The sequence below is a fragment of the Centroberyx gerrardi genome, chromosome 13 (genome assembly GCF_048128805.1).
Source record: "Centroberyx gerrardi isolate f3 chromosome 13, fCenGer3.hap1.cur.20231027, whole genome shotgun sequence".
Lineage (NCBI taxonomy): Eukaryota > Metazoa > Chordata > Actinopteri > Beryciformes > Berycidae > Centroberyx > Centroberyx gerrardi.
In genome coordinates this window covers 10,889,837-10,909,344 of record NC_136009.1, presented here as the reverse complement: position 1 = coordinate 10,909,344, position 19,508 = coordinate 10,889,837, and the positions used below count along the sequence as shown (strand labels likewise).

Below are 19,508 nucleotides of genomic sequence, written 5' to 3'. Positions count from 1 at the left end.
CGGGGACGCTATCAAAAGAAAAGGCCAGACACTTAAGCTAACTGAACATCGTAAACAATCGCTCGACATGACAAAACTGTGATATGAAGTCCAGCATCATCCATCAACCGTGTGACGAGCGAAGCGTTACGGGCCCCGGTTGGAATCGTCCCGGCCAGGCCTGCCGGGGGCCTGCGCCGCGTTTTTGCAGAAGGTGCGCTCACAACCCTGTGCACAAGCCGGTGTAGAACAGCGACGCTCCTGATAATGTCCTGATAATATTTAATGACCAAGCAAGGAGGCGAAAAAAGAAAAACAGGAGCAGGACATAATTAAAATGGCTTAGTCTGATTATCATTCAGCATTGGTTAGCGACAAGCCATGAATTGAGGAAACGAGTACACTAATGGCTATGAAACGCTCTCGGCAAATGGATGCTAGTTAGTGGTTATGGGCCTGTCCCCCCCCCCGACCCACCCTCCCTCCCTCTCTCTCCCTCCCTCCCTCTCTCCCCCTCTCTCTCTCTCTTTCTCCCCACCGATCCCAGAGGCAGCAATGACATCAGAAAGCAAGCGATTCCTGCGCCCCGTTACCTCGCAGACTACACAAAAAGCACAGCCAGGACGAGCTCGCTTCCCACGGACTCTGCCCTTCACAGTAGCTGAGGGGGAACGCGAAACCGACCGCAGATCAGCGTCTGTCTTCCCGCACACGCCTTGACCCTGAGCCCGGCGCGCCGTTAGCACTTGCCATCGACAGGGTGTGTGTAACAGCTACAGAGATAATCTTTCAGCCTAGAGGTTTTGAATCATTAGAGCTCTATATTAACCTGATAAATATTGAACACCTGAAAAACCATTTCTGAGGTTGAGTAGGATAAAAGCCACAAACGGCTTACCCTCTCATAAACTGCTTTCTAATTTGTTTAAAAAAAAAAAAAAAAAATGGTAAAAATGGAAAGAAAACAGATGGGATAAAAATTACAGTTGAAACAAATTATTCACAATTTCAATTTTTTGAGATATATATCTTGAGTTTTTGAAACTAAACAAAAATAATAATAAATTCAGAGTGCCAAAAAATGAATGGATCTCTCTCCCAATAACAGCTTTGAACACCAATCGTAAAAGACAAACAACTTTCAACTCCCCCTCTGTTCTCTCCCACCCGACATGTAATACAAAACCTACAGAGATCAGTAAAATCCTAATTCAAAACAACAATGGCCACAGGACACTAAATGCTGACATGTGCAATATGCACACACCAACGGAGGAAAAAAAAAAAAATCATTACAATTCTGGTACAAAGGATAAAAAGAGCAAAGGGAGAAAAATCCTGATATTTTGGTATGCATGTCATGGGTCCGTTTTAATTCTTCCAAGAATTTTGTACTGTGTGAGCGTGGAGGAATCCGTTCTTCCTGCGGGTCTGTGCGAGCAACACCGATGTCCATGAACAGACCGGTTAGATGTCTGACACGTGTGCGTGTGAACTTGTGTATGTGGCGAGGGTCTGGTCCTTGGATGTGTGTGTGTATGTGTGTGTGTGTGTGTATGGGGGAGGGAGCGCTCCGTTTGGCTGTAATGGTGGGCCATGGCATCTGATGGGACTACAGCAGTGTGGCGGACAGGCAGGGACAGTCAGTCATTTTGGCTATGTACACATTCGTAGTCGGTCCATGGCTCCCCCAGACGAGCGTCATTTCCTCAGGTCTAATACACACACCTGGAACACAGGAAGGAGCAGAGCGTCAGGGCTGAAATAACGACACATTGTCCGCCACGAATGGTTCCATCTTCATGTCATGTCAGCGCGATTAATTCATTTACCACAAGCTGGTCCAGGCCCATGTTGTTTTGAAGAAGTTAACACCAAGCCTTGTGTCCTGAGTCACTACTGTTCACACTAAACCCACATACTGTACATCAGGCTGCTTCCTTCACGGTGTGGGCTGTCACCTTATAACAATGCTTCCCACAAGTTGTCAGTTTACTTTGGCGGCATCGTGAAGGGAGTCGACGACAACTTGCTACTGACGTTCCACTTAGCGAGCCCAGTCATTTTTCCAGGCACTAAAGTCTCTCAATCTAGTATAAGCCAGTGGTGTTGCAACATTATCTGACTTTAATACTTCCATCTGATTATCAAGGCTGTTTCAAACGGTCTCTTCATTCACTTTGTGTCGGCACACACACACACACCGCGGGAGCACAGATGCACTGTGTCATAGGTGCAATGAATTATGGTCGTTGTAATTCACCAACATGCTTTCTGCATTTGGAAACATAAAATTTTGATTGTTTGAAGACTACATCGGAAAGATTCGGCAGTGTCATGCATCACGGCAACCCGAAATTAATTCAAAACAAATATTTACCTGCTGGGGTGTGGATTTGCCTGGACGGGCCGCCCAAATATTAACAGTGTAAGGGAAACACTGTTCAGGGTCCCACACGTATTTTACAATTCAATTCCAAAACGTTTCCATAACTTTATACCAAATTTTCATGACTGCACTACTGCGGTGTAATGTGTGAAGCCACCGTTACAAAAGCTGACATTGAAAATAGATTTTACCGTGGACTACACCTTGAAGATGGACAAATACATCTTCCTATGCAACACTTAAATGTATTTAATACTCAATCATCCCAGGCAGAACAGAGCTTGACCCGGGTGTCAACCCCGATTTTGACCAGGGGCATTTTATGATGTCAATGTACATGGGTCAAAACTGTCACACAGATTCACACAAACCTCCTGGGCCACTAGCCTGGTGTGAAGGGGGTATAAAGAGGCGTGACTATATGTGATCATCAGTGATTATAAGGGGTTCAACAACTCACCGATCCGTCTGATGCGCTGGCTCCCACTTTGTCCCCCGTGGCGTTCCAGCACACCTCGAAGATCCCTCCTGTCCCCCGGTAGCTGTGGACTAAAGCACCCGTCTGAAGACACACACACACACACACACACACACACACACACTTAGCAATGGAAGGCAACAACTTTAACATACAACTTTCCTTACTGTAGTCTGTATGTGTATTTCTGTAATTTTAGTACAATACAACCAGGACGGCTAAATTAACTCCCAGTAACGTTCAATTGACTTCCATATTGTACTCTTTAAAGCTGTGTTTATGTGTGAGTGTGTGAGTGGTTATAGGTGGAGTGTGTCATCCCGCACCTGAGTGTTCCAGATGTGGACACACTTGTCGAAGGAGCCGCTGGCCAGGTGCCTGCCGTCGGGGCTGAAGGCCACGCTGTAGACGGGCTCCTGGTGGCGGGTGAGTGTGTGGATACACACCCCGCGCTCCACGTCCCACAGACGCACCGTGGAGTCGAACGATGCGCTGGAACGGGGGGGAGAGAGATGGGGAGCGGAAGTGAGTCAAGTTGTCCGGGAGATGAATCATACCTCATGAGGATAAGCTGCAAGCTACTGCATGTATAGGGTGTGTCAGTTGGAGATGACAGCTACTTTTTGTGCAGGAGAGAGCTTCAAATTTCTATGATTTAGAAATTATTTTTAGAATTCATGAATTTAGGGTACCATACACACGGTGTAATAAGGAATTTGTTACTTCACATATCGCACCCTGTTGGCTGCTGCATCGTTCCTGTCCTGCAGCATTTACAGTCAAACGACCGAGAGGGAGGAGATGAAACCTTCCCCTGAGAGCGAGGCTGGTGTTCCAGTGCTGCGGTGCGATCTTACCTGGCCAGCATGAGGTTGGCGCTGGGGTTGTTGGTCCCGGGGCCCGTGGGGCTCCACTTGATGGTGTAGATCTCCTTACTGTGGGCCTGCAGGTCGTGGACACACGAGTCCTGCTTCATACTCCAGATCTACGGCACAAGAGACGAGGGAGTGGTATAAGAACAACTGCTGGACTGGATATGAACACAATTCACATTGACACATTTTAATCGGAACATGTGTGTGATTGAGGCCGATTTTTGTGCTTCTTTTGGTCACTGTGCAATATTCACTGTGTGTGTGTGCTGTGTGCAGTCCTGGCACTGACCTTCAGTGTCATGTCATCGGAGCAGGAGGCCAGCAGGCTCCCAGTGGGATCCCACTTGATGGCGTTCACCTCATTCTGCAGCGAGGAGGAGGCAGGGAAAAAAATAAAACACAAACAGCAAACGTGAGAAAACTACACAGGCAGCAGCAAGGTCAATGTTTCCTATTTATGAATAATGAATGCTCTTATATCAATACATCAAGGTATCTCAATAAGTCCTCATCAACATAAGAATGTCATGCATGTGGCGTGCAGCTTGTGGCTGTGTGCCAGGCACAGCGGGTGCCATGGATGCTGCAAAACCACAGCTTGACCTTTCAGAGCAGTGCGGTGGGTCTTCCACTGAAATCACTTTACTTTTAATCCCTTCTACCACCCAAACAAAGTTGATTCACTTTGAGGAGAAGCCAACTGAGCCAGTCTGCACAGTGCCAGCAGTCGTATCAGCTATCCTCCAAAGCTTTTAAGAACAGGGATGCAATTCTTAATTTGTGGAAAGAGATCGCTGTGGTGCTATACCAAGCTTTAGCTACCAGGCTTACAGAGTCAGTGGGTGCACTGGGGTGGAGAATACACCAGCCTTTTATATTATGCTCTCCTTTGTTATGTATGAAACACTATACAACAACACTTATGGACCACTGACTTCACACTGGCTTGTAGCCTAAGATTAGAATGTGTTGTGTGCAACACTGTATGGAAAGTAAGTCCATGGCCTGTGTTAATCACAACGAGAAACACCACCAACCAAGATGTTGATTTGTAATTTATGTGCATTACCTCCACGGTGAAGTTATGTTACAGTTAGTTTGCTTGTCTGTCTGTCAGCAGGATATCTCAAAAACTTATGAATGGATTTCCATGAAATTTGGTAGACAGATAGGCCTTGGGCCAAGGAACAACTGACTATAGTTTGGTAGTGATCTGGATCTAGGACAATTATTGTTTTTGTTAGCAATAACTCTGACACTAACAGGCACACAGCCTTGAGTCCACATCCTATGTGGATGTTTGCAGGGTAAAAAAATCAACTTCACTTAAAATGTAAGTTAAATTGTGATTATTATCAATATGAAAAAATTGTGATTTCTTTTGGCCATATCGCTCAGCACTAGTTAAGTACATGCTCCACACACACACACACACACACACACACACACGCTGTACTACAGACATAAGGTTGCATTACTATTACAAATCCATGAAAACAACATGCACATCACGGTGCTTTACTCATAAGAATGGAGGTGGAGCATATGAAAAATTATGAAGTCTTTTGTGATACAAAACCTGTCTTGAAAGGTAGACAGACCAAAACATCGACACAATAAGGCAGAAATTAGTTTGTGTATGCGTGTGTTGTGTGTGTTCTTTATCTTTGGCATCACCACCACATTTAACCCCGAATTTATTGAACTTGTTGTCCACTGGCCATGGCAGCTGGTCAATTCCGAGGTTTATTATTTTCAAAACAAAAAAACTTTATACAGTGGTTGGTTGCTGGCTGGAAGAGACAGCAAACCTACCAGCCTCTGCCAAAATAAAACAGTACTTGGCTGGTGGATGGTATAAATTTCCCTGTGAGAGAGCAGCGGTTACACAGGAGGAGGAGCGCTGCCTTACCGTGTGTCCCTGGAAGGTCTTGACAGGTCGGTCCTGGCCCAGCTTACACACATGGATGCACATGTCTGTGCTGCAGGAGGCAAACGTGTTGTTGCTCTGCCAGTCCACGTCCAGAGCAGGTGCTGTGAAGAGGCACACAGGACAGAGACAGGGGGACGGAGACATGGGGAGAGCAAGATGGCATTAATATGAAGGGCTGGCTGTCTCTGGAATATTTTTTTCATGCAACACTGCATCCGATACTTCAATTCTAACAATACTTTTTTCACTTCCTCTCTTTGGTGAATGAAAGCACATTTGATTATGCAATACGGTAAACTATTATCTCTGTAACCTTTGTGCTAATTACAATTGTATTGACATTTGAGCACGCCGTCTACTTTTCTAAATAAATTCTGAGCACGCTCAACTGAACTCACCCAGTTCAAATTCTCATCAAGAAGAAAACCTGAGCTGTCATTTTACAAATGCCACATTGAGGGTTTTCCATATCTTTTCACGCCTTCAAATCAATATCAAAAATTGGTTCTGTATATTTCGGATAAATGACCATGTGCACGTAACTGAAATAAATATTGAACATTTTACAGTAGCTCATGAACTGGCAGTGAAAATGTAGTGGATAATAAACAATAACCAAATATTTGAATAAATAGGCAATAACAGCTGTATAATCAATGAAAGATCATAGTTTGGACAATAGATTATAAAATTCTGTTACACCATCTGGACTCTTCCCCTCTTCCAACACACATCTAACAGTTTGTCAGTTTTACTTAGCTATGACAAACAGAGTTCAGGTGACAGTTGTATTCTGCAGCTTGGCCTCAGGAGTGCAAGGTGGCAATATAATCCCCTTTCTTTTTTCCTGCAGGTGCAGTCTGTGTATAATTAGAGTGTGATATGATTGACTTTGCTTACTTCCCCTCTGACTACAGTTAGTTGTCTTCAGGAATAAATAAGCCTTGCTGTGCATTAGTTTAGCAGTCTAGAGAATCATTGTCACTCTCCAAGCAGGTCTGAACATCAGGGTTCCCACACCTTCTTAAACATCAAATTCAAGGACTTTTCAAGGACTTTCCAGGCCCAATTCCCTCAAATTCAAGGACCCAACACGGCATAGTTTGAGACACGGATCAAGGTTAATTACTGTTACAACACTGATAATTTTTATAATGAGAACTAGCAGGCTTTACAGAAGCTCATAGACAACAATTAAAAAGAGAGACAGGCTTGAATGTGTGAACACTTCTCAACAACTTCTCTAAATTCAAGCACTTTCAATGACCCATGTCTATTTATGTCTTTTTTCAAAAACTTTCAAGGCCTTGCTTTTTTCCCCCTCAAATTCACAAACTTTCAAGGATTTCAAGGACCCGTGGGGACCTTGGAACATACAGTTATCATTGTGTCTTCACTGCAGGGAGCATAGGGTAACATCTGTCTAAAAACCTAAGGACTCTTGCATGAAAAGTGGGATGATCCAGCTGACTCCTGTCACTCACCTGAGTGGAAAGGAAACTGCTGCTTTGCCTCTCCTGTGTGGGCGTCCCAAATAATCGTAGTCTGAGCAGGAGAGAGATATTCATTATTTACACTAAACTAGCATCAGTCGTGAGTAAATCAATAAAGAGAAGACATCAAAATATATACAAATTGTTCTTTTTCTCATTAAAACTGAAATGATGTGTACAAGTTCCTCAGATAAGACAGGAGATATGCGGGGAAGCTATATATCACACACACACCTAAGGCCTTTTTTATACCTCTGCGATGTCTGGATAGTTTGCCTGTGCTGCACAGAGCATGTCATTACACTTAAGGACACTAGATGGCGATGTTGAACAAGGTCCATAAATTAAACAGAGGACACTGTAGTCTACTTGAACTTGACCGCTATGAGAATGGCTGCATACACAAGTTTGGAGGGACCTGAATCATAGCGGTGCCGGCAGCGGTGGACCTCTAGTCTTTCTTCAAACTGCTCCATGCTTGTTTGTTGTGATTTTTTGTGACAGAAAGTGAGGTCGGCTACATGATTATTGGTGGAAATCCCACCTCACCGTCGACCCATTATATTTGTGCAGCGTATTTGGGTCCTGACACACAGTTACATTTTGAGGGAGGTGTGTGACATCTGTGAAACCAACGCACACAACGCACATGCTGCGCAAACTAGAGCAAATATCGAACATCCCAAAAGAACTTAAGTGGCAAGTCTGGATCAGGAATATCTCGGGAAATGACTATGTTTTGGGGAAGCTGCACCCCTTGCACAGTTACTTGAGAAGTGATTAACACAGATATCTGAGGTGGGAATACTGATACTCACAGTTTTGCCATTAAATCCTCAGCATGTAAACTTATTCAACCCTGCATCAGCTAAAATCTATTTGTCTTACCTTGTCTACACCAGCACTGAGGATGAAGTTTCCTTTCTTATTCCACTTGAGCGCAAATATTGGACCCTTATGCTGACCCAAAGTACTGGCCAGGTTACCTGAGAACATAAGAAAGACCATGCAAGTTATTAATAGGTTAAGGACTATAAGAGATCATTGGTTTGAACATACGATTTGTACTAAGAGTTTTGGAGAGCTGAATGTGATGCAGTAGAAGCTGAAAGTCTTACCGTCCTTTGTCCATATTCTGGCAAAGCCGTCATACGAGCCTGTTGCTAGCAGTGTTCCCTCACTCTGAAACACACAGGCAATTCTCATTATGTTGCCTTCAATCGCATACAATCTTTCTCAATTGCAGTCGCATATTTTGATTCCAGCAGTGGCACGGATATAATTTTTTGCCTCATTTAACTTTCACAAGTATCTTACAATTTCTCAATTAATATGTGGCTCCCAGCTTGTTCCGATTACTGAGAGGGTATTTCATGTTAGTTAAAATATTTGTGCTGATTTGGCATTGTGCATTAACTTGTATTACCCAGGGAAAAAATAGCTTGCAGCTGAGCAGCAGAAAAAGCCCCCCCTCATGGGAGTGACTCGGCCCCATATATCCGGTTGGGAAGGAGAGCCAAGGAATGCCTTTGGCAGACGTAGTGGTCACATGCATGCACACATACACACACCACAAGATTAGATTACTAAAAACTGCACTCAGTGCAACACACACTCCATCCTCTATCATACTGTACAACTACACACACACACTCACATTCCAGTCCAGTGAGGTGACGTCTTTGTTGCTGGGTACGTCCTGGCCCCCCTCCCGTATGCAGTGCCTCAGCACCAGCTGGGTGGAACCGCCTGTGCTGTTCTCACTCAGGTTCCAGATCCGTGCTGTCGAGTCCCCAGACCTGCATGTATCAACACACACACACACACGCATGCACACACACATGCACGCACACGCACACACGCACGCATGCACACACACGCACGCACACACACGCATGCACACGCACACACGCACACACAAACTAACATTAGGCACAGTAATATAGCTCTAAGTCTTAAATCAGCATTGAAAATGGAATAAAACTGACTATCATTACTTTTAAGATTATCTGTCTGTTTTTGCTAAAGCCAAAAAACACATTCGGTAGACTGCTCAAGGTGATAAATCAAGATGGCAAGAACTGAGAGGTGAGAGTGAGAGAAAAGAATGAGAAAAGAAACCAACAGATGAAAAAGAGCAGTAGGAGGCTTCCTTCTCTGGACCAGATGTAAAATTCTATGACATTTGGCATGTTTGTGCCCTTTTCCGTCTCAGCAAAGTTTTCAAGAAATAGTCTGATTTACACTATAGTCCCAAACGGGGCTTACTATTTAAGTTACTCAATTTCCTCCGAGGCAAAAAATGTGCTGTTCGTTTTACGCCTTGTTAACTACAGGGATGATTTATTAGCAAGGCTCTAGTTTCAAATAGACGAATAGTACTTCAGCCTCTGTTGTAAACACTCTGAGTTGACACTGGCCCTGGTAAAGCCTGTCTGGCCCTGTTATTTGAAGGGTTTAAGCTGAGCTGCCATTGAATTTAAAAACCAGATGATAAACACTATCTAATGAACGTGCGTGAAACAAACTAATGTACACTCTGGTAGATTCCTGTGAAGTGGCCCGTACCTCTGTGACTTGATAGAATTTAGGAATCTGTCTTTCCCTGTCTGGATTACACCTTTCCATGATGTTCCAGAAACTGCATGACCAGTGAAACCCTGGGGAAAGGGAACAGAGGGGGGAGTGGTGATACTGACCCGGAGGCGAGGAGGTCGTTCACTGGGTTCCAGGCACAGATGAAAACCTCGGACTCGTGGCCCCTCAGGACCATGGCCTTACTCTGGGGGATCTCCACGTCCCGGTCTACCTCCATCATCTCCGAGTGGTGGTCTACAGGAACAAGCAAACGAGAGACCAAAATGTTACAGATAAACACACACACACAGAATATGACAGATTTGCACACCTAGCCACGGAGAGACTTACTAATTGACACTGAACATAGTAGTTAAACTAAACGTATTCATGTATCTACTGTTCTATATAGTGCTGCTCATTAATTGTAACCCTCCGTCTGACCTTAAAGAGATGACATCCATTTTACATGATTTTATAACAGTTCTTTTACTGTCAAATAAGATAAGTGAAAGTAGAGACAGAATCCACCTTGTGCCATTTCTACACTTGCTCCAGCTCCATAAAGGTAATAAGCTCTGCTGTCCACTCAAAGAGGGTAGAAAATGGTCCTGTAAGTCCAATTTCTCCATCATTCATTTCTACAACTTGTCCTTACCACAAGCACTTTTCATTCAACACCTTTACAGAAAACAGGCGTATTTTAAGGAATATTTAACATGACAGGAAAAAGTTTGCAAAGGGTTAGGGTTAGGTGGATTCTGTTAGTACTGTGCAACCAGCTATTAGTAAGTAAGTAAGTAAGAGAACCACTGTTAAAATTGCAGAGAAGAGCGACCCATGCTCCCTAAGTGAATTTTGCTGTAGGGTATGATCACTGCGGAAATCTAAGAAACTAAAGAGCGAAATACAAAACTTGCCCTTAAACAGCAGAGAGAGCACACTTGATGGATCAAGAGAAAGCTGGACTCACATATGATGGCTGAGCCCCTTCACCACCTCTACCCACACCAGCCACAAAGAAAAATAAATTTAGGACCAAGGAGTGCGCAGCTTGCTAACGTAACATTACATAATCTCTGGGTATTGAAGTCCTCAAAATTCAAACAGTCACCTCTTGCTGCCATTTGGGGCCACAGATGGGCAAAATTGCCTAGTGCAGCTTTAAGTAATGCAAAATGGATGATAAATTACTTTGATGAGATGATTTCAACCATATCTGAGTCCCGTTCTGCTTTCATGTTTGCTTTGAAATGCAGAGCAGCAGCATTATAAATGCTGCCATCAGGGGAAAAAACACAGTGACAAGGAATTATTTTGAGGGAGAAGAAAAAGCAGAAAACTTGACGCTCATCCAAACATAGTGGAAAAAGCAGACAATCAACAATGGGGGTCAACACATGATGCCCAACAGGGTTTCTCTGGGAACTGGCCAAGTGGGGCAAGATATTGATTTGAAGTTTCAGGCAGCAAGTTCAGCTACAGTTACATGTTATTCCACAGCTCTTCAAATATATTACACTATCGGACATTTGTACAATGACAGCCTGTTGTGCATGATTTGGACATACGTAAAAAATGTGTCAGTTATGTCTGTCTGGCCTCTCTGGTTTGAGATTAGCCAGCATTACACCTTTTGTTTAAACGTCAGCAGCACAAGCTGAAATGCCCCTCCCTGACACATACACACATACAAGTGAGAGGCACAAAAATACACACAGAGAGCCTAATAAAAGACAAGGGCCAATCCCAAACGGCTCACACAGCCTCTCGTAAACATTAATTTTACCACACCAAGCCACACCTCTGTGCAACCCAGGGATAATATCTTGGATAGAATCATAAAAATTTTCCACAATGTGGTCAACTCTTTTTTCCGAGCACCAAAAAAAAACCCCTCCTGTTTTAAGTGCTGATTCAAGGATTCCTTTCAGCCGTGCAGCGTCCTTACTGGCTAAGGCGTGGGCTCCGTTCTCCTCCCCGTTGGCAGCACCCTCTCCGTTCTTGGCGCTTCCCTGGGGCCCCGTGGCGCTGCCGCTGCCCGCCGCCGCCTGCTGCTGCTGGGCCAGCTTGTCCCTGTAGGCCTGCTGCCTGGTCTGGACCACGTCCGGCATCACGGCGTCGATCAGAGACAGGGACTCAATGGGCCGTCCGTCAAACAAGGTCCCGTCCTGCACAGAAAACATGCCGAAGCTGAAGCCACTTTCACTGTTGTGCAACTTATAAATATAATACTAATAAAGTATAAATAGACTTCTGCAAATGGAAAATACATGTTGTGAATTATGGCCATTACGACAGATGATACGTTATGAGAAAAACGGACCAAATACAGTAAAAGGTATTAAAAAGATAGAAGGTAACAGACACACCGAGTCAAAATATAAAGCTGACACTGCAGCTGCAGTTGGCAGTATAGCGGAAGGTTACGCCAGCTAGTGGCTGCTAGTGTGAAGAAGGGTGACTGACCTCGTTGATGCTGACTTCAGCCTCCACGTACTGCAGGCCCTTCTGGATGATGGAGATGAGGGCAGCAGGGGGCACCAAGGCTCCATTGATGTTGGATTGGCTGATGTGGCTCTCTATGCCAAAGGTGAATGCTGAGTGGGAGAAGCCTGGAGGAGATAAGGAGGAATTGAAGAATGGGATGGAGGGAAAGTGCAGAATTTGAGAGAGGAGAAGAGCAGGGAGGGAGGGAGGGAGTGAGGGAGAGGGAGAGAGAATGATTGAGATATAACAGGGGCGGTGCAGCAATATCCTGCAGTGGCTACATCCCTTGTTGGACAACATTTGCAGCATTTCCTTTAAATAAAAAATGTAAATAAAAGTGTAAAAACAATTAAGACCCATTATCTGGCCTCATTTCTTGGCCTGCTATAAATAATGAAAACATTTTTTTTTTAAATTATGACAACTACCATGCTATAAATGTCAAAATAACATTCTTTAAACTACATCTCCTCGAATTGATTCTGCAATTGGCCCATGGGTCTGAGAACCCCCCCCCCACACACACCTCTCCTAAAAATACTACATGAAACACTACATTTAATTGTGTATATGTGTATAATTTGTAAATATACTGTATATAACATTAAAAATAAAATCCTATTTAAATGTTATTAAGCCAATTCAATACATTGCAAGCCGTAAACTCTTCCTGAGACCTACCTGACTCTTGCAGGTATCTGTACACCAGGAAATTGACTTCATCACTGCTTATGCTCATTTTTAGTCCTGGTGGTTAAACCATTGGGTCAGCGCAGGATAGGAGCCTGTGGAAGTGACACAGCACATTAGAACAGAAAGCCTTGCTTATTCAGAGTGGTTATTACACACTGTGTTGTTAAGGAGAGTCGAGCAGAAAAGCGGGCTCGCTTTGAAGATGGAAAAGTATCTTCTTCACTGTTAATTCACAACTAACATCCTGCAGTACCCAAATAGATAGTAAATAGTCAGATGACATGCTAGGGGCATTAAGGCAGGTGTGAAAGAGACTGTCACACGCAGAGGGAGGATGATGTAACACCACCAGCTCGCTACGTAGCTCACTACCAAATGGGCACACGCTTGATGAAAGAGAGAGACGAGGGAGAGGGGGGGGGGGGGAATCCATCACCTTGCTTGACCTAGATCTTGTAATTTCATAACAGAGAAAGTGGGCAAACACAAACAGTGACCGTCATTTGGCACAGCAGTAATGATGTTTAATTCCTCTCTACGTCTGGTGGTTGGAGAAGCCTCCTGGCCCTAGGCAGGGCACCAGTTTCCATTCATTAACCTACAACTGGAAATAATTACCAGCCTTTTTCATGAGGCAGGCTGGCTCTCGCGGACCAAAACTTCTGGAGGAAACGGGTTTTAAACTGCAGCAATAACAGCCCCGACGTAGCTTGCATCCCTGCACCATATTTATTCAAGCAGAACCCGCACTGTTTAAATGGGACTGTGGAAATAAACAAGGGGCTTGGACGAGGGACAGAATTTCCACTGCTTCCATCATGCCAGCCCGCGGAAAAGTCAACATGTCTACCTCCTGCCGCCTCCCAAAGGCTGAGATCCAAGACCAACTGGACCAAGAGGCCTGGAATCTCGCAAAAGCCCCTCACCAATCACTGACAAGGTTGTCATGAAATCCTGGTGGTTTGACCTTCTCACAGCGAAGCCGTGCCAGCAGGATTAGGCAAATGGTTTGATAAAATCTGAATATTTCACACAGCTGACAAAGGTTTTGGTAAGGATGAAACTGAAAATAACTGACAAAAGACAATATGACCACGCAAAACGCAGTGCATGAATTTAAAGAGAAAAGACGTGTGTAGCGCACTGCACCTGTCAGTACAGTATGTTTTTCCATTGGATTTTGTTCACGGTTCAGTAAGGTAAGGGTATAGTAAAAGCGTACTGATACATGTATCTTATGTATCTGATACCAGCCCACTTTCAAAGGGTGCTGGCAGGATTTTTGCAACAATGGGAAGCAGAAGAAATACAAGCACTAATCACATTATGGGCCAACGAGAAAGTGCAGAATGATTTAAATTCCGCAGTGTGCATCGTAAAATGTTTTTGTACATAAGTCAAGACATACTGTAGGTTATGTCAGAATATTGAAAGGTCTTTTCAGAGGAGCAACAACTGGTGGAACTATATCAGCTGAGAAGAAACGGGCATGTTATTATACATAAACCTAGGTTAACTGCAGTTGCTATAGTTACACAACTGTTCTGAACAGGGTCCCATAAGATTAAAATTGCAGTGGAGAACCAAACGGTACTGATCCTGAGCCAAACCATACCCAGACCCAGCATGGGTACAGTACAGTACTTGTGCAGTGGAAAAACCATATTAAAAAACCCAACTCAGATCAACCTCTGATCTCAGGACAGCTAATGAAATACCACAAGTACAGCGTGACCTATATATGTTGGTGTTGGTCCGTGTTGATTACTGCTCCGGCAGGGTGCCTTCTTAGAAGATGAAACAGGTCCAATTTTCAGTGGGAATTAATGGGGTTGAACCAGACTATAAGCTCCTTCTCCCTCTGCTGGAGCAACAACCGACGGCCGCAACAACCATTTCTTCCCACAACAGGACCACATAACCTTGAACCCATGTTGTTTGCACAGTTGTCCCAGTGAAACATTTCAAGACACTGAATGTGTTTGTTCAGTAAAAATCTTCACCATGCAATGTAATGTAACAACGTACATATGGCAGAAAACAGAACAGAGCCATTCACTGCCATAGCCAAAATGATGCATCTGAAACCGTGGTGTTGCATGCGCAACACTCAACCATCTGCAACCAAGGAGATCTACATTGCATCGGCTCTGTAATTCCCTTCCTTTCTTTCACACACTGCTCAAGGACATTTCTTTCTCTCTCCATCTCACTGCTGAAACACTCAATTTGGACTCTACATTCCAAACATAACTCCTAAAAAAAAAACATGTCAGCTCTAAGAATGCCACGCGGGGCGGCTGGCGTGTTTGTTTGTCTACTATCGTCACGGATGGAAGCAACTAACCCCGCATGCAAACATTCACAACACTCAGGAATGGCAAGTGTTTCTCTTTCCACCCACTCTAGCTGCTTCAGGTCATGGGGGAAACAACACGGCAGCCGGATCATTGATGGACATGTGTGAGTCCCCCCCCCGCACGCTGTCCCCCCTCCGGTTAGTTACAATGCTGAGTGAGACCCATCCCCCTCCTCTGTGTGACTCCTGACACCTTGCCAAGGGAATACTATCTTCCAGTATAAGAGTGCAACAATGGAAAGAGGGGGGGAGGAAACTATGCAGGAAAGAAAAAACTATGCAGGAAAGGAAAAAAATGACAAAGGTCTGACATTAGAACACTGCAGGGAGATTACTGGTGTCATATGCATTGATATAGTACCCATGTGATCAAGATGTCTTCAAATGCTCATCATAGCTCCGTTGTCCTGAGCAGGAACTCTGGGCCTCTGAGAAAAAGAGAAGGAAATGACAGCGTTTTACAACTAAGGAAATATAGGCGCATAAAGCCATGCTAATGGTGCACATCACATCTATACAAGTACTAAGTCTGTACTTGTGTCTAAAATGTGAAATCACTTGCACTCCAAATTGTGCAACAAAATGCCAATTTCGTGTAGGCAAAATCTTAAATATTTTAACTGATATATCCCCATGAATGTCTCAAGAACAATTCAAAGTTAAATCAAAAATGATACATTTCATTCCGCGACTCTTCAAACTTTGGACAAACCACTGTGGGTGGGAGTTTTGCGCTCTTTAAGTCCCAAATTCCCAAGAAATGCCTAAGTAAAACCTTTTGCGTGTGTACTATTTGATCAAGTCTTAGTTAAGTAATACAACGACCAGGCAATCATCACCAAAGGTACAGAACATATGGTATTTCACAATCAGCGTTACTACAAGTTGCCATTATTGCAATGGAAATTTTAGAGGAAGTGTGTCAGCGAGTGGGTGAGAAGATGCAGGAGAATGTCAGTGAATGGGTGCAGGAGAAGTGTAAAAAGGGGTGTGTCACTAAACAATCAGAGAAACTGGGTCAGCAGCATAGAAGCCAAACAGCCGGTGGATATTTGTGCTCTGGGCCAGGAAGCAACATGTACCTTAGCCCTTGAGGATAGTAATGAAAGGGAGTAGTATGTTATGCTGTTTTTTTGTTATTTATCTTTTCAGAACCGAAAGTATAGACGAAGACGGGCATAGTTCAATTCATTTAGAATTGATACATTTCAGCCGCCTAATGATTTACAATTACCAACATCTTATTACTGGTGCTGGATCAACAATTGAGGTCAAGGACTACAGTGGTTAGTTTTAAAGCAAGAGACTCCGTTTTATATGAACACCTAACTGAGCTAATCTGCGTCATCCAGATTTTGTCTTTTGTCGCCATTTCACAAAGAGCTGTCTAGGCCGGGCTCAGTTGCCCCTCTGCATGTCTGGTTGCTTTCGTGTAAGTTGATTGCATGCAAGTTATGTCACCATGCTAATCTACCGGTAGCTAAACTAGCCAGCTAGCATTGCATGCTACTTGCGGAAATACAATACCCATCCCCCACACACGGTAGCGAGTGAATGGGCTCAGCAAACTACCGAGCAAGCGTGCTCTTTGAGCTAACGTTAGGTGAGGCAGCGTCACCAGATAGCCTGTTAGCTGCTAGCTGCCAGAATGTGTGGCTCAAAATTTACTTTATTTACCTGACAGGTGTAAATAAAACACTTCCTCTTTTCAATAAGTAGAAATGTGGTGATGCAGCTCTGCATTAATGAAGGCTAAGAATTAACTGATGCTATCATTAGTTATTATTACTCGTGAGGGTCGTAACGATAACGTTAGACTGCCAATTGTCCACATGTCATGAGTCACTAAGTGAATATGCGGGAAAGCCTAAAATGGAAAATGGTCTTAATTATTAAGAACTACTAATGCACAAAGCTAGCTAATAATCTAAACATCACAAACAAATGACCCCAGCTTCTTTTCTAGAGTCATATAGCTAATGGGGTTCGCCGCATATTATTTACGACTCAGGTTAACGACTTAGCCAGTCCGCATCACCGTGAGCTAACTAGCTTGCTAGCTAACTAACTGGTAGTTTGTCTTGGCGGCCGTGCCCATCACCACACATGCCAGCCAAGCAAGGCGGTCTAAATCTGGTTAACTTGAAGTGAGTCGTCAAACGTCAGCTACCAAACTAGTTAATGTAGTTATATGGGTTACCATTAACTTTACCGATATTAGCTGATTTCAACTGAGGTTAGTGGACCTGGCTAAGACAGCTTTTTGAAATAGCATATCTAGCAAGTACCATCAGATCATCAGCTAGCTACCATTCAAAACCTGCTAGCGCGCTAGCTAGCACTAGCAGGCTAAGCTAACGACAGTGTTGCCGTAATCCCGTACCTACTTGTGTTAAACCTTTCAATAGACGATTTCTTCTGCAGCCCCTGTGTTTAAATCAAACCATGTTATCTCTTTTTATCGATCGCAAGAATGATCGTTTTCGCACAGAAATTAACGATCATATTAAAGCTAAAGAGCCAGGCGGTAAGAAGCCAGCAACGGCTTCAGACATTCGACACAGTGGAGTGACCCGACCTGCGAAAATGAGCTGCCTGTAACAGTACTGTATTATTTCCAAACACCACTCACTGAAGCCCAATGTGAAGATAAACCCGTGACGGCGTCAGTGTACAAGGTGCTCACCATCTTACCGGAAAATGCGACAAGTTGGAGAGAGTCGAATATTTATATTTGCAAAATTCTAATAAACCCATATTTATTGACAGTGATGTTTTGAATTTATCACAAACGAAACCAGACAGAAAACAGCCAACACAGATTTAACCTTTTTCGCATTAATGCAACAAACACGTCACTAATAAAAACGCTGCATAGGATAGGTCTAAATATTAGCTCGAGATCAATTTTAAAGGTTCACACAGCAAAACGGAGCCGTTTCCCTAGGCAAACAAGACCAATCAGACAGGAAGGAGAAAAGGACTGAGGCCTCCGGATGCTTGTCCCGCAGCCAAGCACCAGTCATAACAACAGTGCCTCGCCCATCCCCCACTACACCTCATTTTCGCCTGTGCGGTCATCACTAGCCATAGATTAATTACACCCCACCCCCTATCCTTTGCTCAGTCATTCAGACTGGGAAAGTCAATAACAAGCTGACATCATCATTGAAATCTGTGTTTTACACTGATATTTTGTAGCTGTATACATAATCCATAATCACATCCCGTTTCCAGCGCCATGTTCCCGTCAGAGATGAAAGCGAGGAAGTATTTACGCCCCACCCCAATGATCCTGTTATTATTCCATAGGATTCACTGCAACTGTCCCCACTCTGTACATGGCATGAGACCCTTCCTCATTCATCCAAATTCGGATGTGACCTTCAGAGTTACACTGTCAGTGTCAAGATGCCGTGACCTACCCAATGTACACAGAATGCACCTTGTGTGTTTGCCTGAATGTGATTAGCGTCTGTCCCCATGCGAGTGGCTTCACTGCCTCTGTATTTTCCTATGGGAGATGATGACATATCATGAAATGCTGAATTAGTGGCCAGCAGTTGTACAGCAGCAGCCACCGTGCAGCGTATTCAGCACATCCTTTGTTGCAGTTGTTTTTTCCCTGCTTCTATGGAATGGTATAGTCTCAGCAGGAAGCACAGACGCACACACAACATCCCTTCTTCATCTCCCACATTCACTGCATGTTCACACCCATGCACTGCAGACACAAGAAGACATACCAAACAGCCACCACAGCAGCAAAATAATGTGTGCATGTAATTACATGAGATCAACCATTTATTATTGTAAAAACAATAGCAGGCATATCATCTCGAGCCAAGCCGACATGGCTGATTTAACAAAGGCAGATATGATTTGCATACAATCAGATAGCAATACCGAAAGTGTGAAAGGTTGACATTTACTTGTACATCTGATAAGCAGCTCTGCGGCCTTGTCTCCACTCTGTGTTGGTGTGTGATGGATGGGGCTGTAGCGATACTGTATGCTGCTGCAGTCCGCTGATGGTTTTCCCCATTGCTGCCTCCAAGGCTGTGAGCTGTCTTTGATCCTCCCACTCAATTATCTCAGTGCTCATCTGGCCCTTTGTCAACATCCCAGCAGCTCGACCATCAGAGACCTCCCAGGCTAATATCATTCTGGATGTGCCACGCATTCACACCACCTGCTTTTTAATCATTAGAATGGATACAGTAAAATCAGCACTGCCCTTAC

At 44.0% G+C, this 19,508-nt stretch overlaps 1 protein-coding gene across 3 annotated transcripts; it reads right to left on the bottom strand.

Moving 5' to 3' along the window:
* Positions 1 to 505: 505 nt before the first annotated feature.
* On the bottom strand, positions 506 to 17,953 carry tbl1xr1b (TBL1X/Y related 1b). Of its 3 annotated transcripts, none has more exons than XM_071913901.2 (16): positions 17,899 to 17,953; positions 15,628 to 15,694; positions 12,896 to 12,999; positions 12,194 to 12,339; positions 11,676 to 11,895; positions 9,847 to 9,979; positions 8,805 to 8,946; positions 8,266 to 8,329; positions 8,036 to 8,133; positions 7,139 to 7,199; positions 5,634 to 5,755; positions 4,011 to 4,085; positions 3,704 to 3,831; positions 3,173 to 3,338; positions 2,829 to 2,930; positions 506 to 1,707 (listed from the first exon to the last, which is right to left on the bottom strand). In XM_071913901.2, the coding sequence occupies exons 3-16, from the start codon at positions 12,951 to 12,953 to the stop codon at positions 1,681 to 1,683; spliced, it is 1,542 nt and encodes a 513-aa protein (XP_071770002.1). In that variant the 5' UTR covers positions 12,954 to 12,999; positions 15,628 to 15,694; positions 17,899 to 17,953; the 3' UTR covers positions 506 to 1,680. The 3 variants fall into 3 exon arrangements, with proteins under 3 accessions (XP_071770002.1, XP_071770000.1, XP_071769999.1); XM_071913899.2 differs by lacking the exon at positions 17,899 to 17,953 and adding an exon at positions 17,650 to 17,816; XM_071913898.2 differs by lacking the exon at positions 17,899 to 17,953 and adding an exon at positions 17,654 to 17,816.
* Between the last annotated feature and the right edge of the window lie 1,555 nt (positions 17,954 to 19,508).

Coding starts and splice junctions, on each gene's coding strand:
- tbl1xr1b (XM_071913901.2), bottom strand. CDS start 12,953: ATGAGCATAAGCAGTGATGAAGTCAATTTCCTGGTGTACAGATACCTG. Junction 12,340..12,895: donor CAGATACCTGCAAGAGTCAG/GTAGGTCTCAGG, acceptor TATCTCCTCCAG/GCTTCTCCCACTCAGCATTC. Junction 3,832..4,010: donor CCGATGACATGACACTGAAG/GTCAGTGCCAGG, acceptor CTTGTGCCGTAG/ATCTGGAGTATGAAGCAGGA.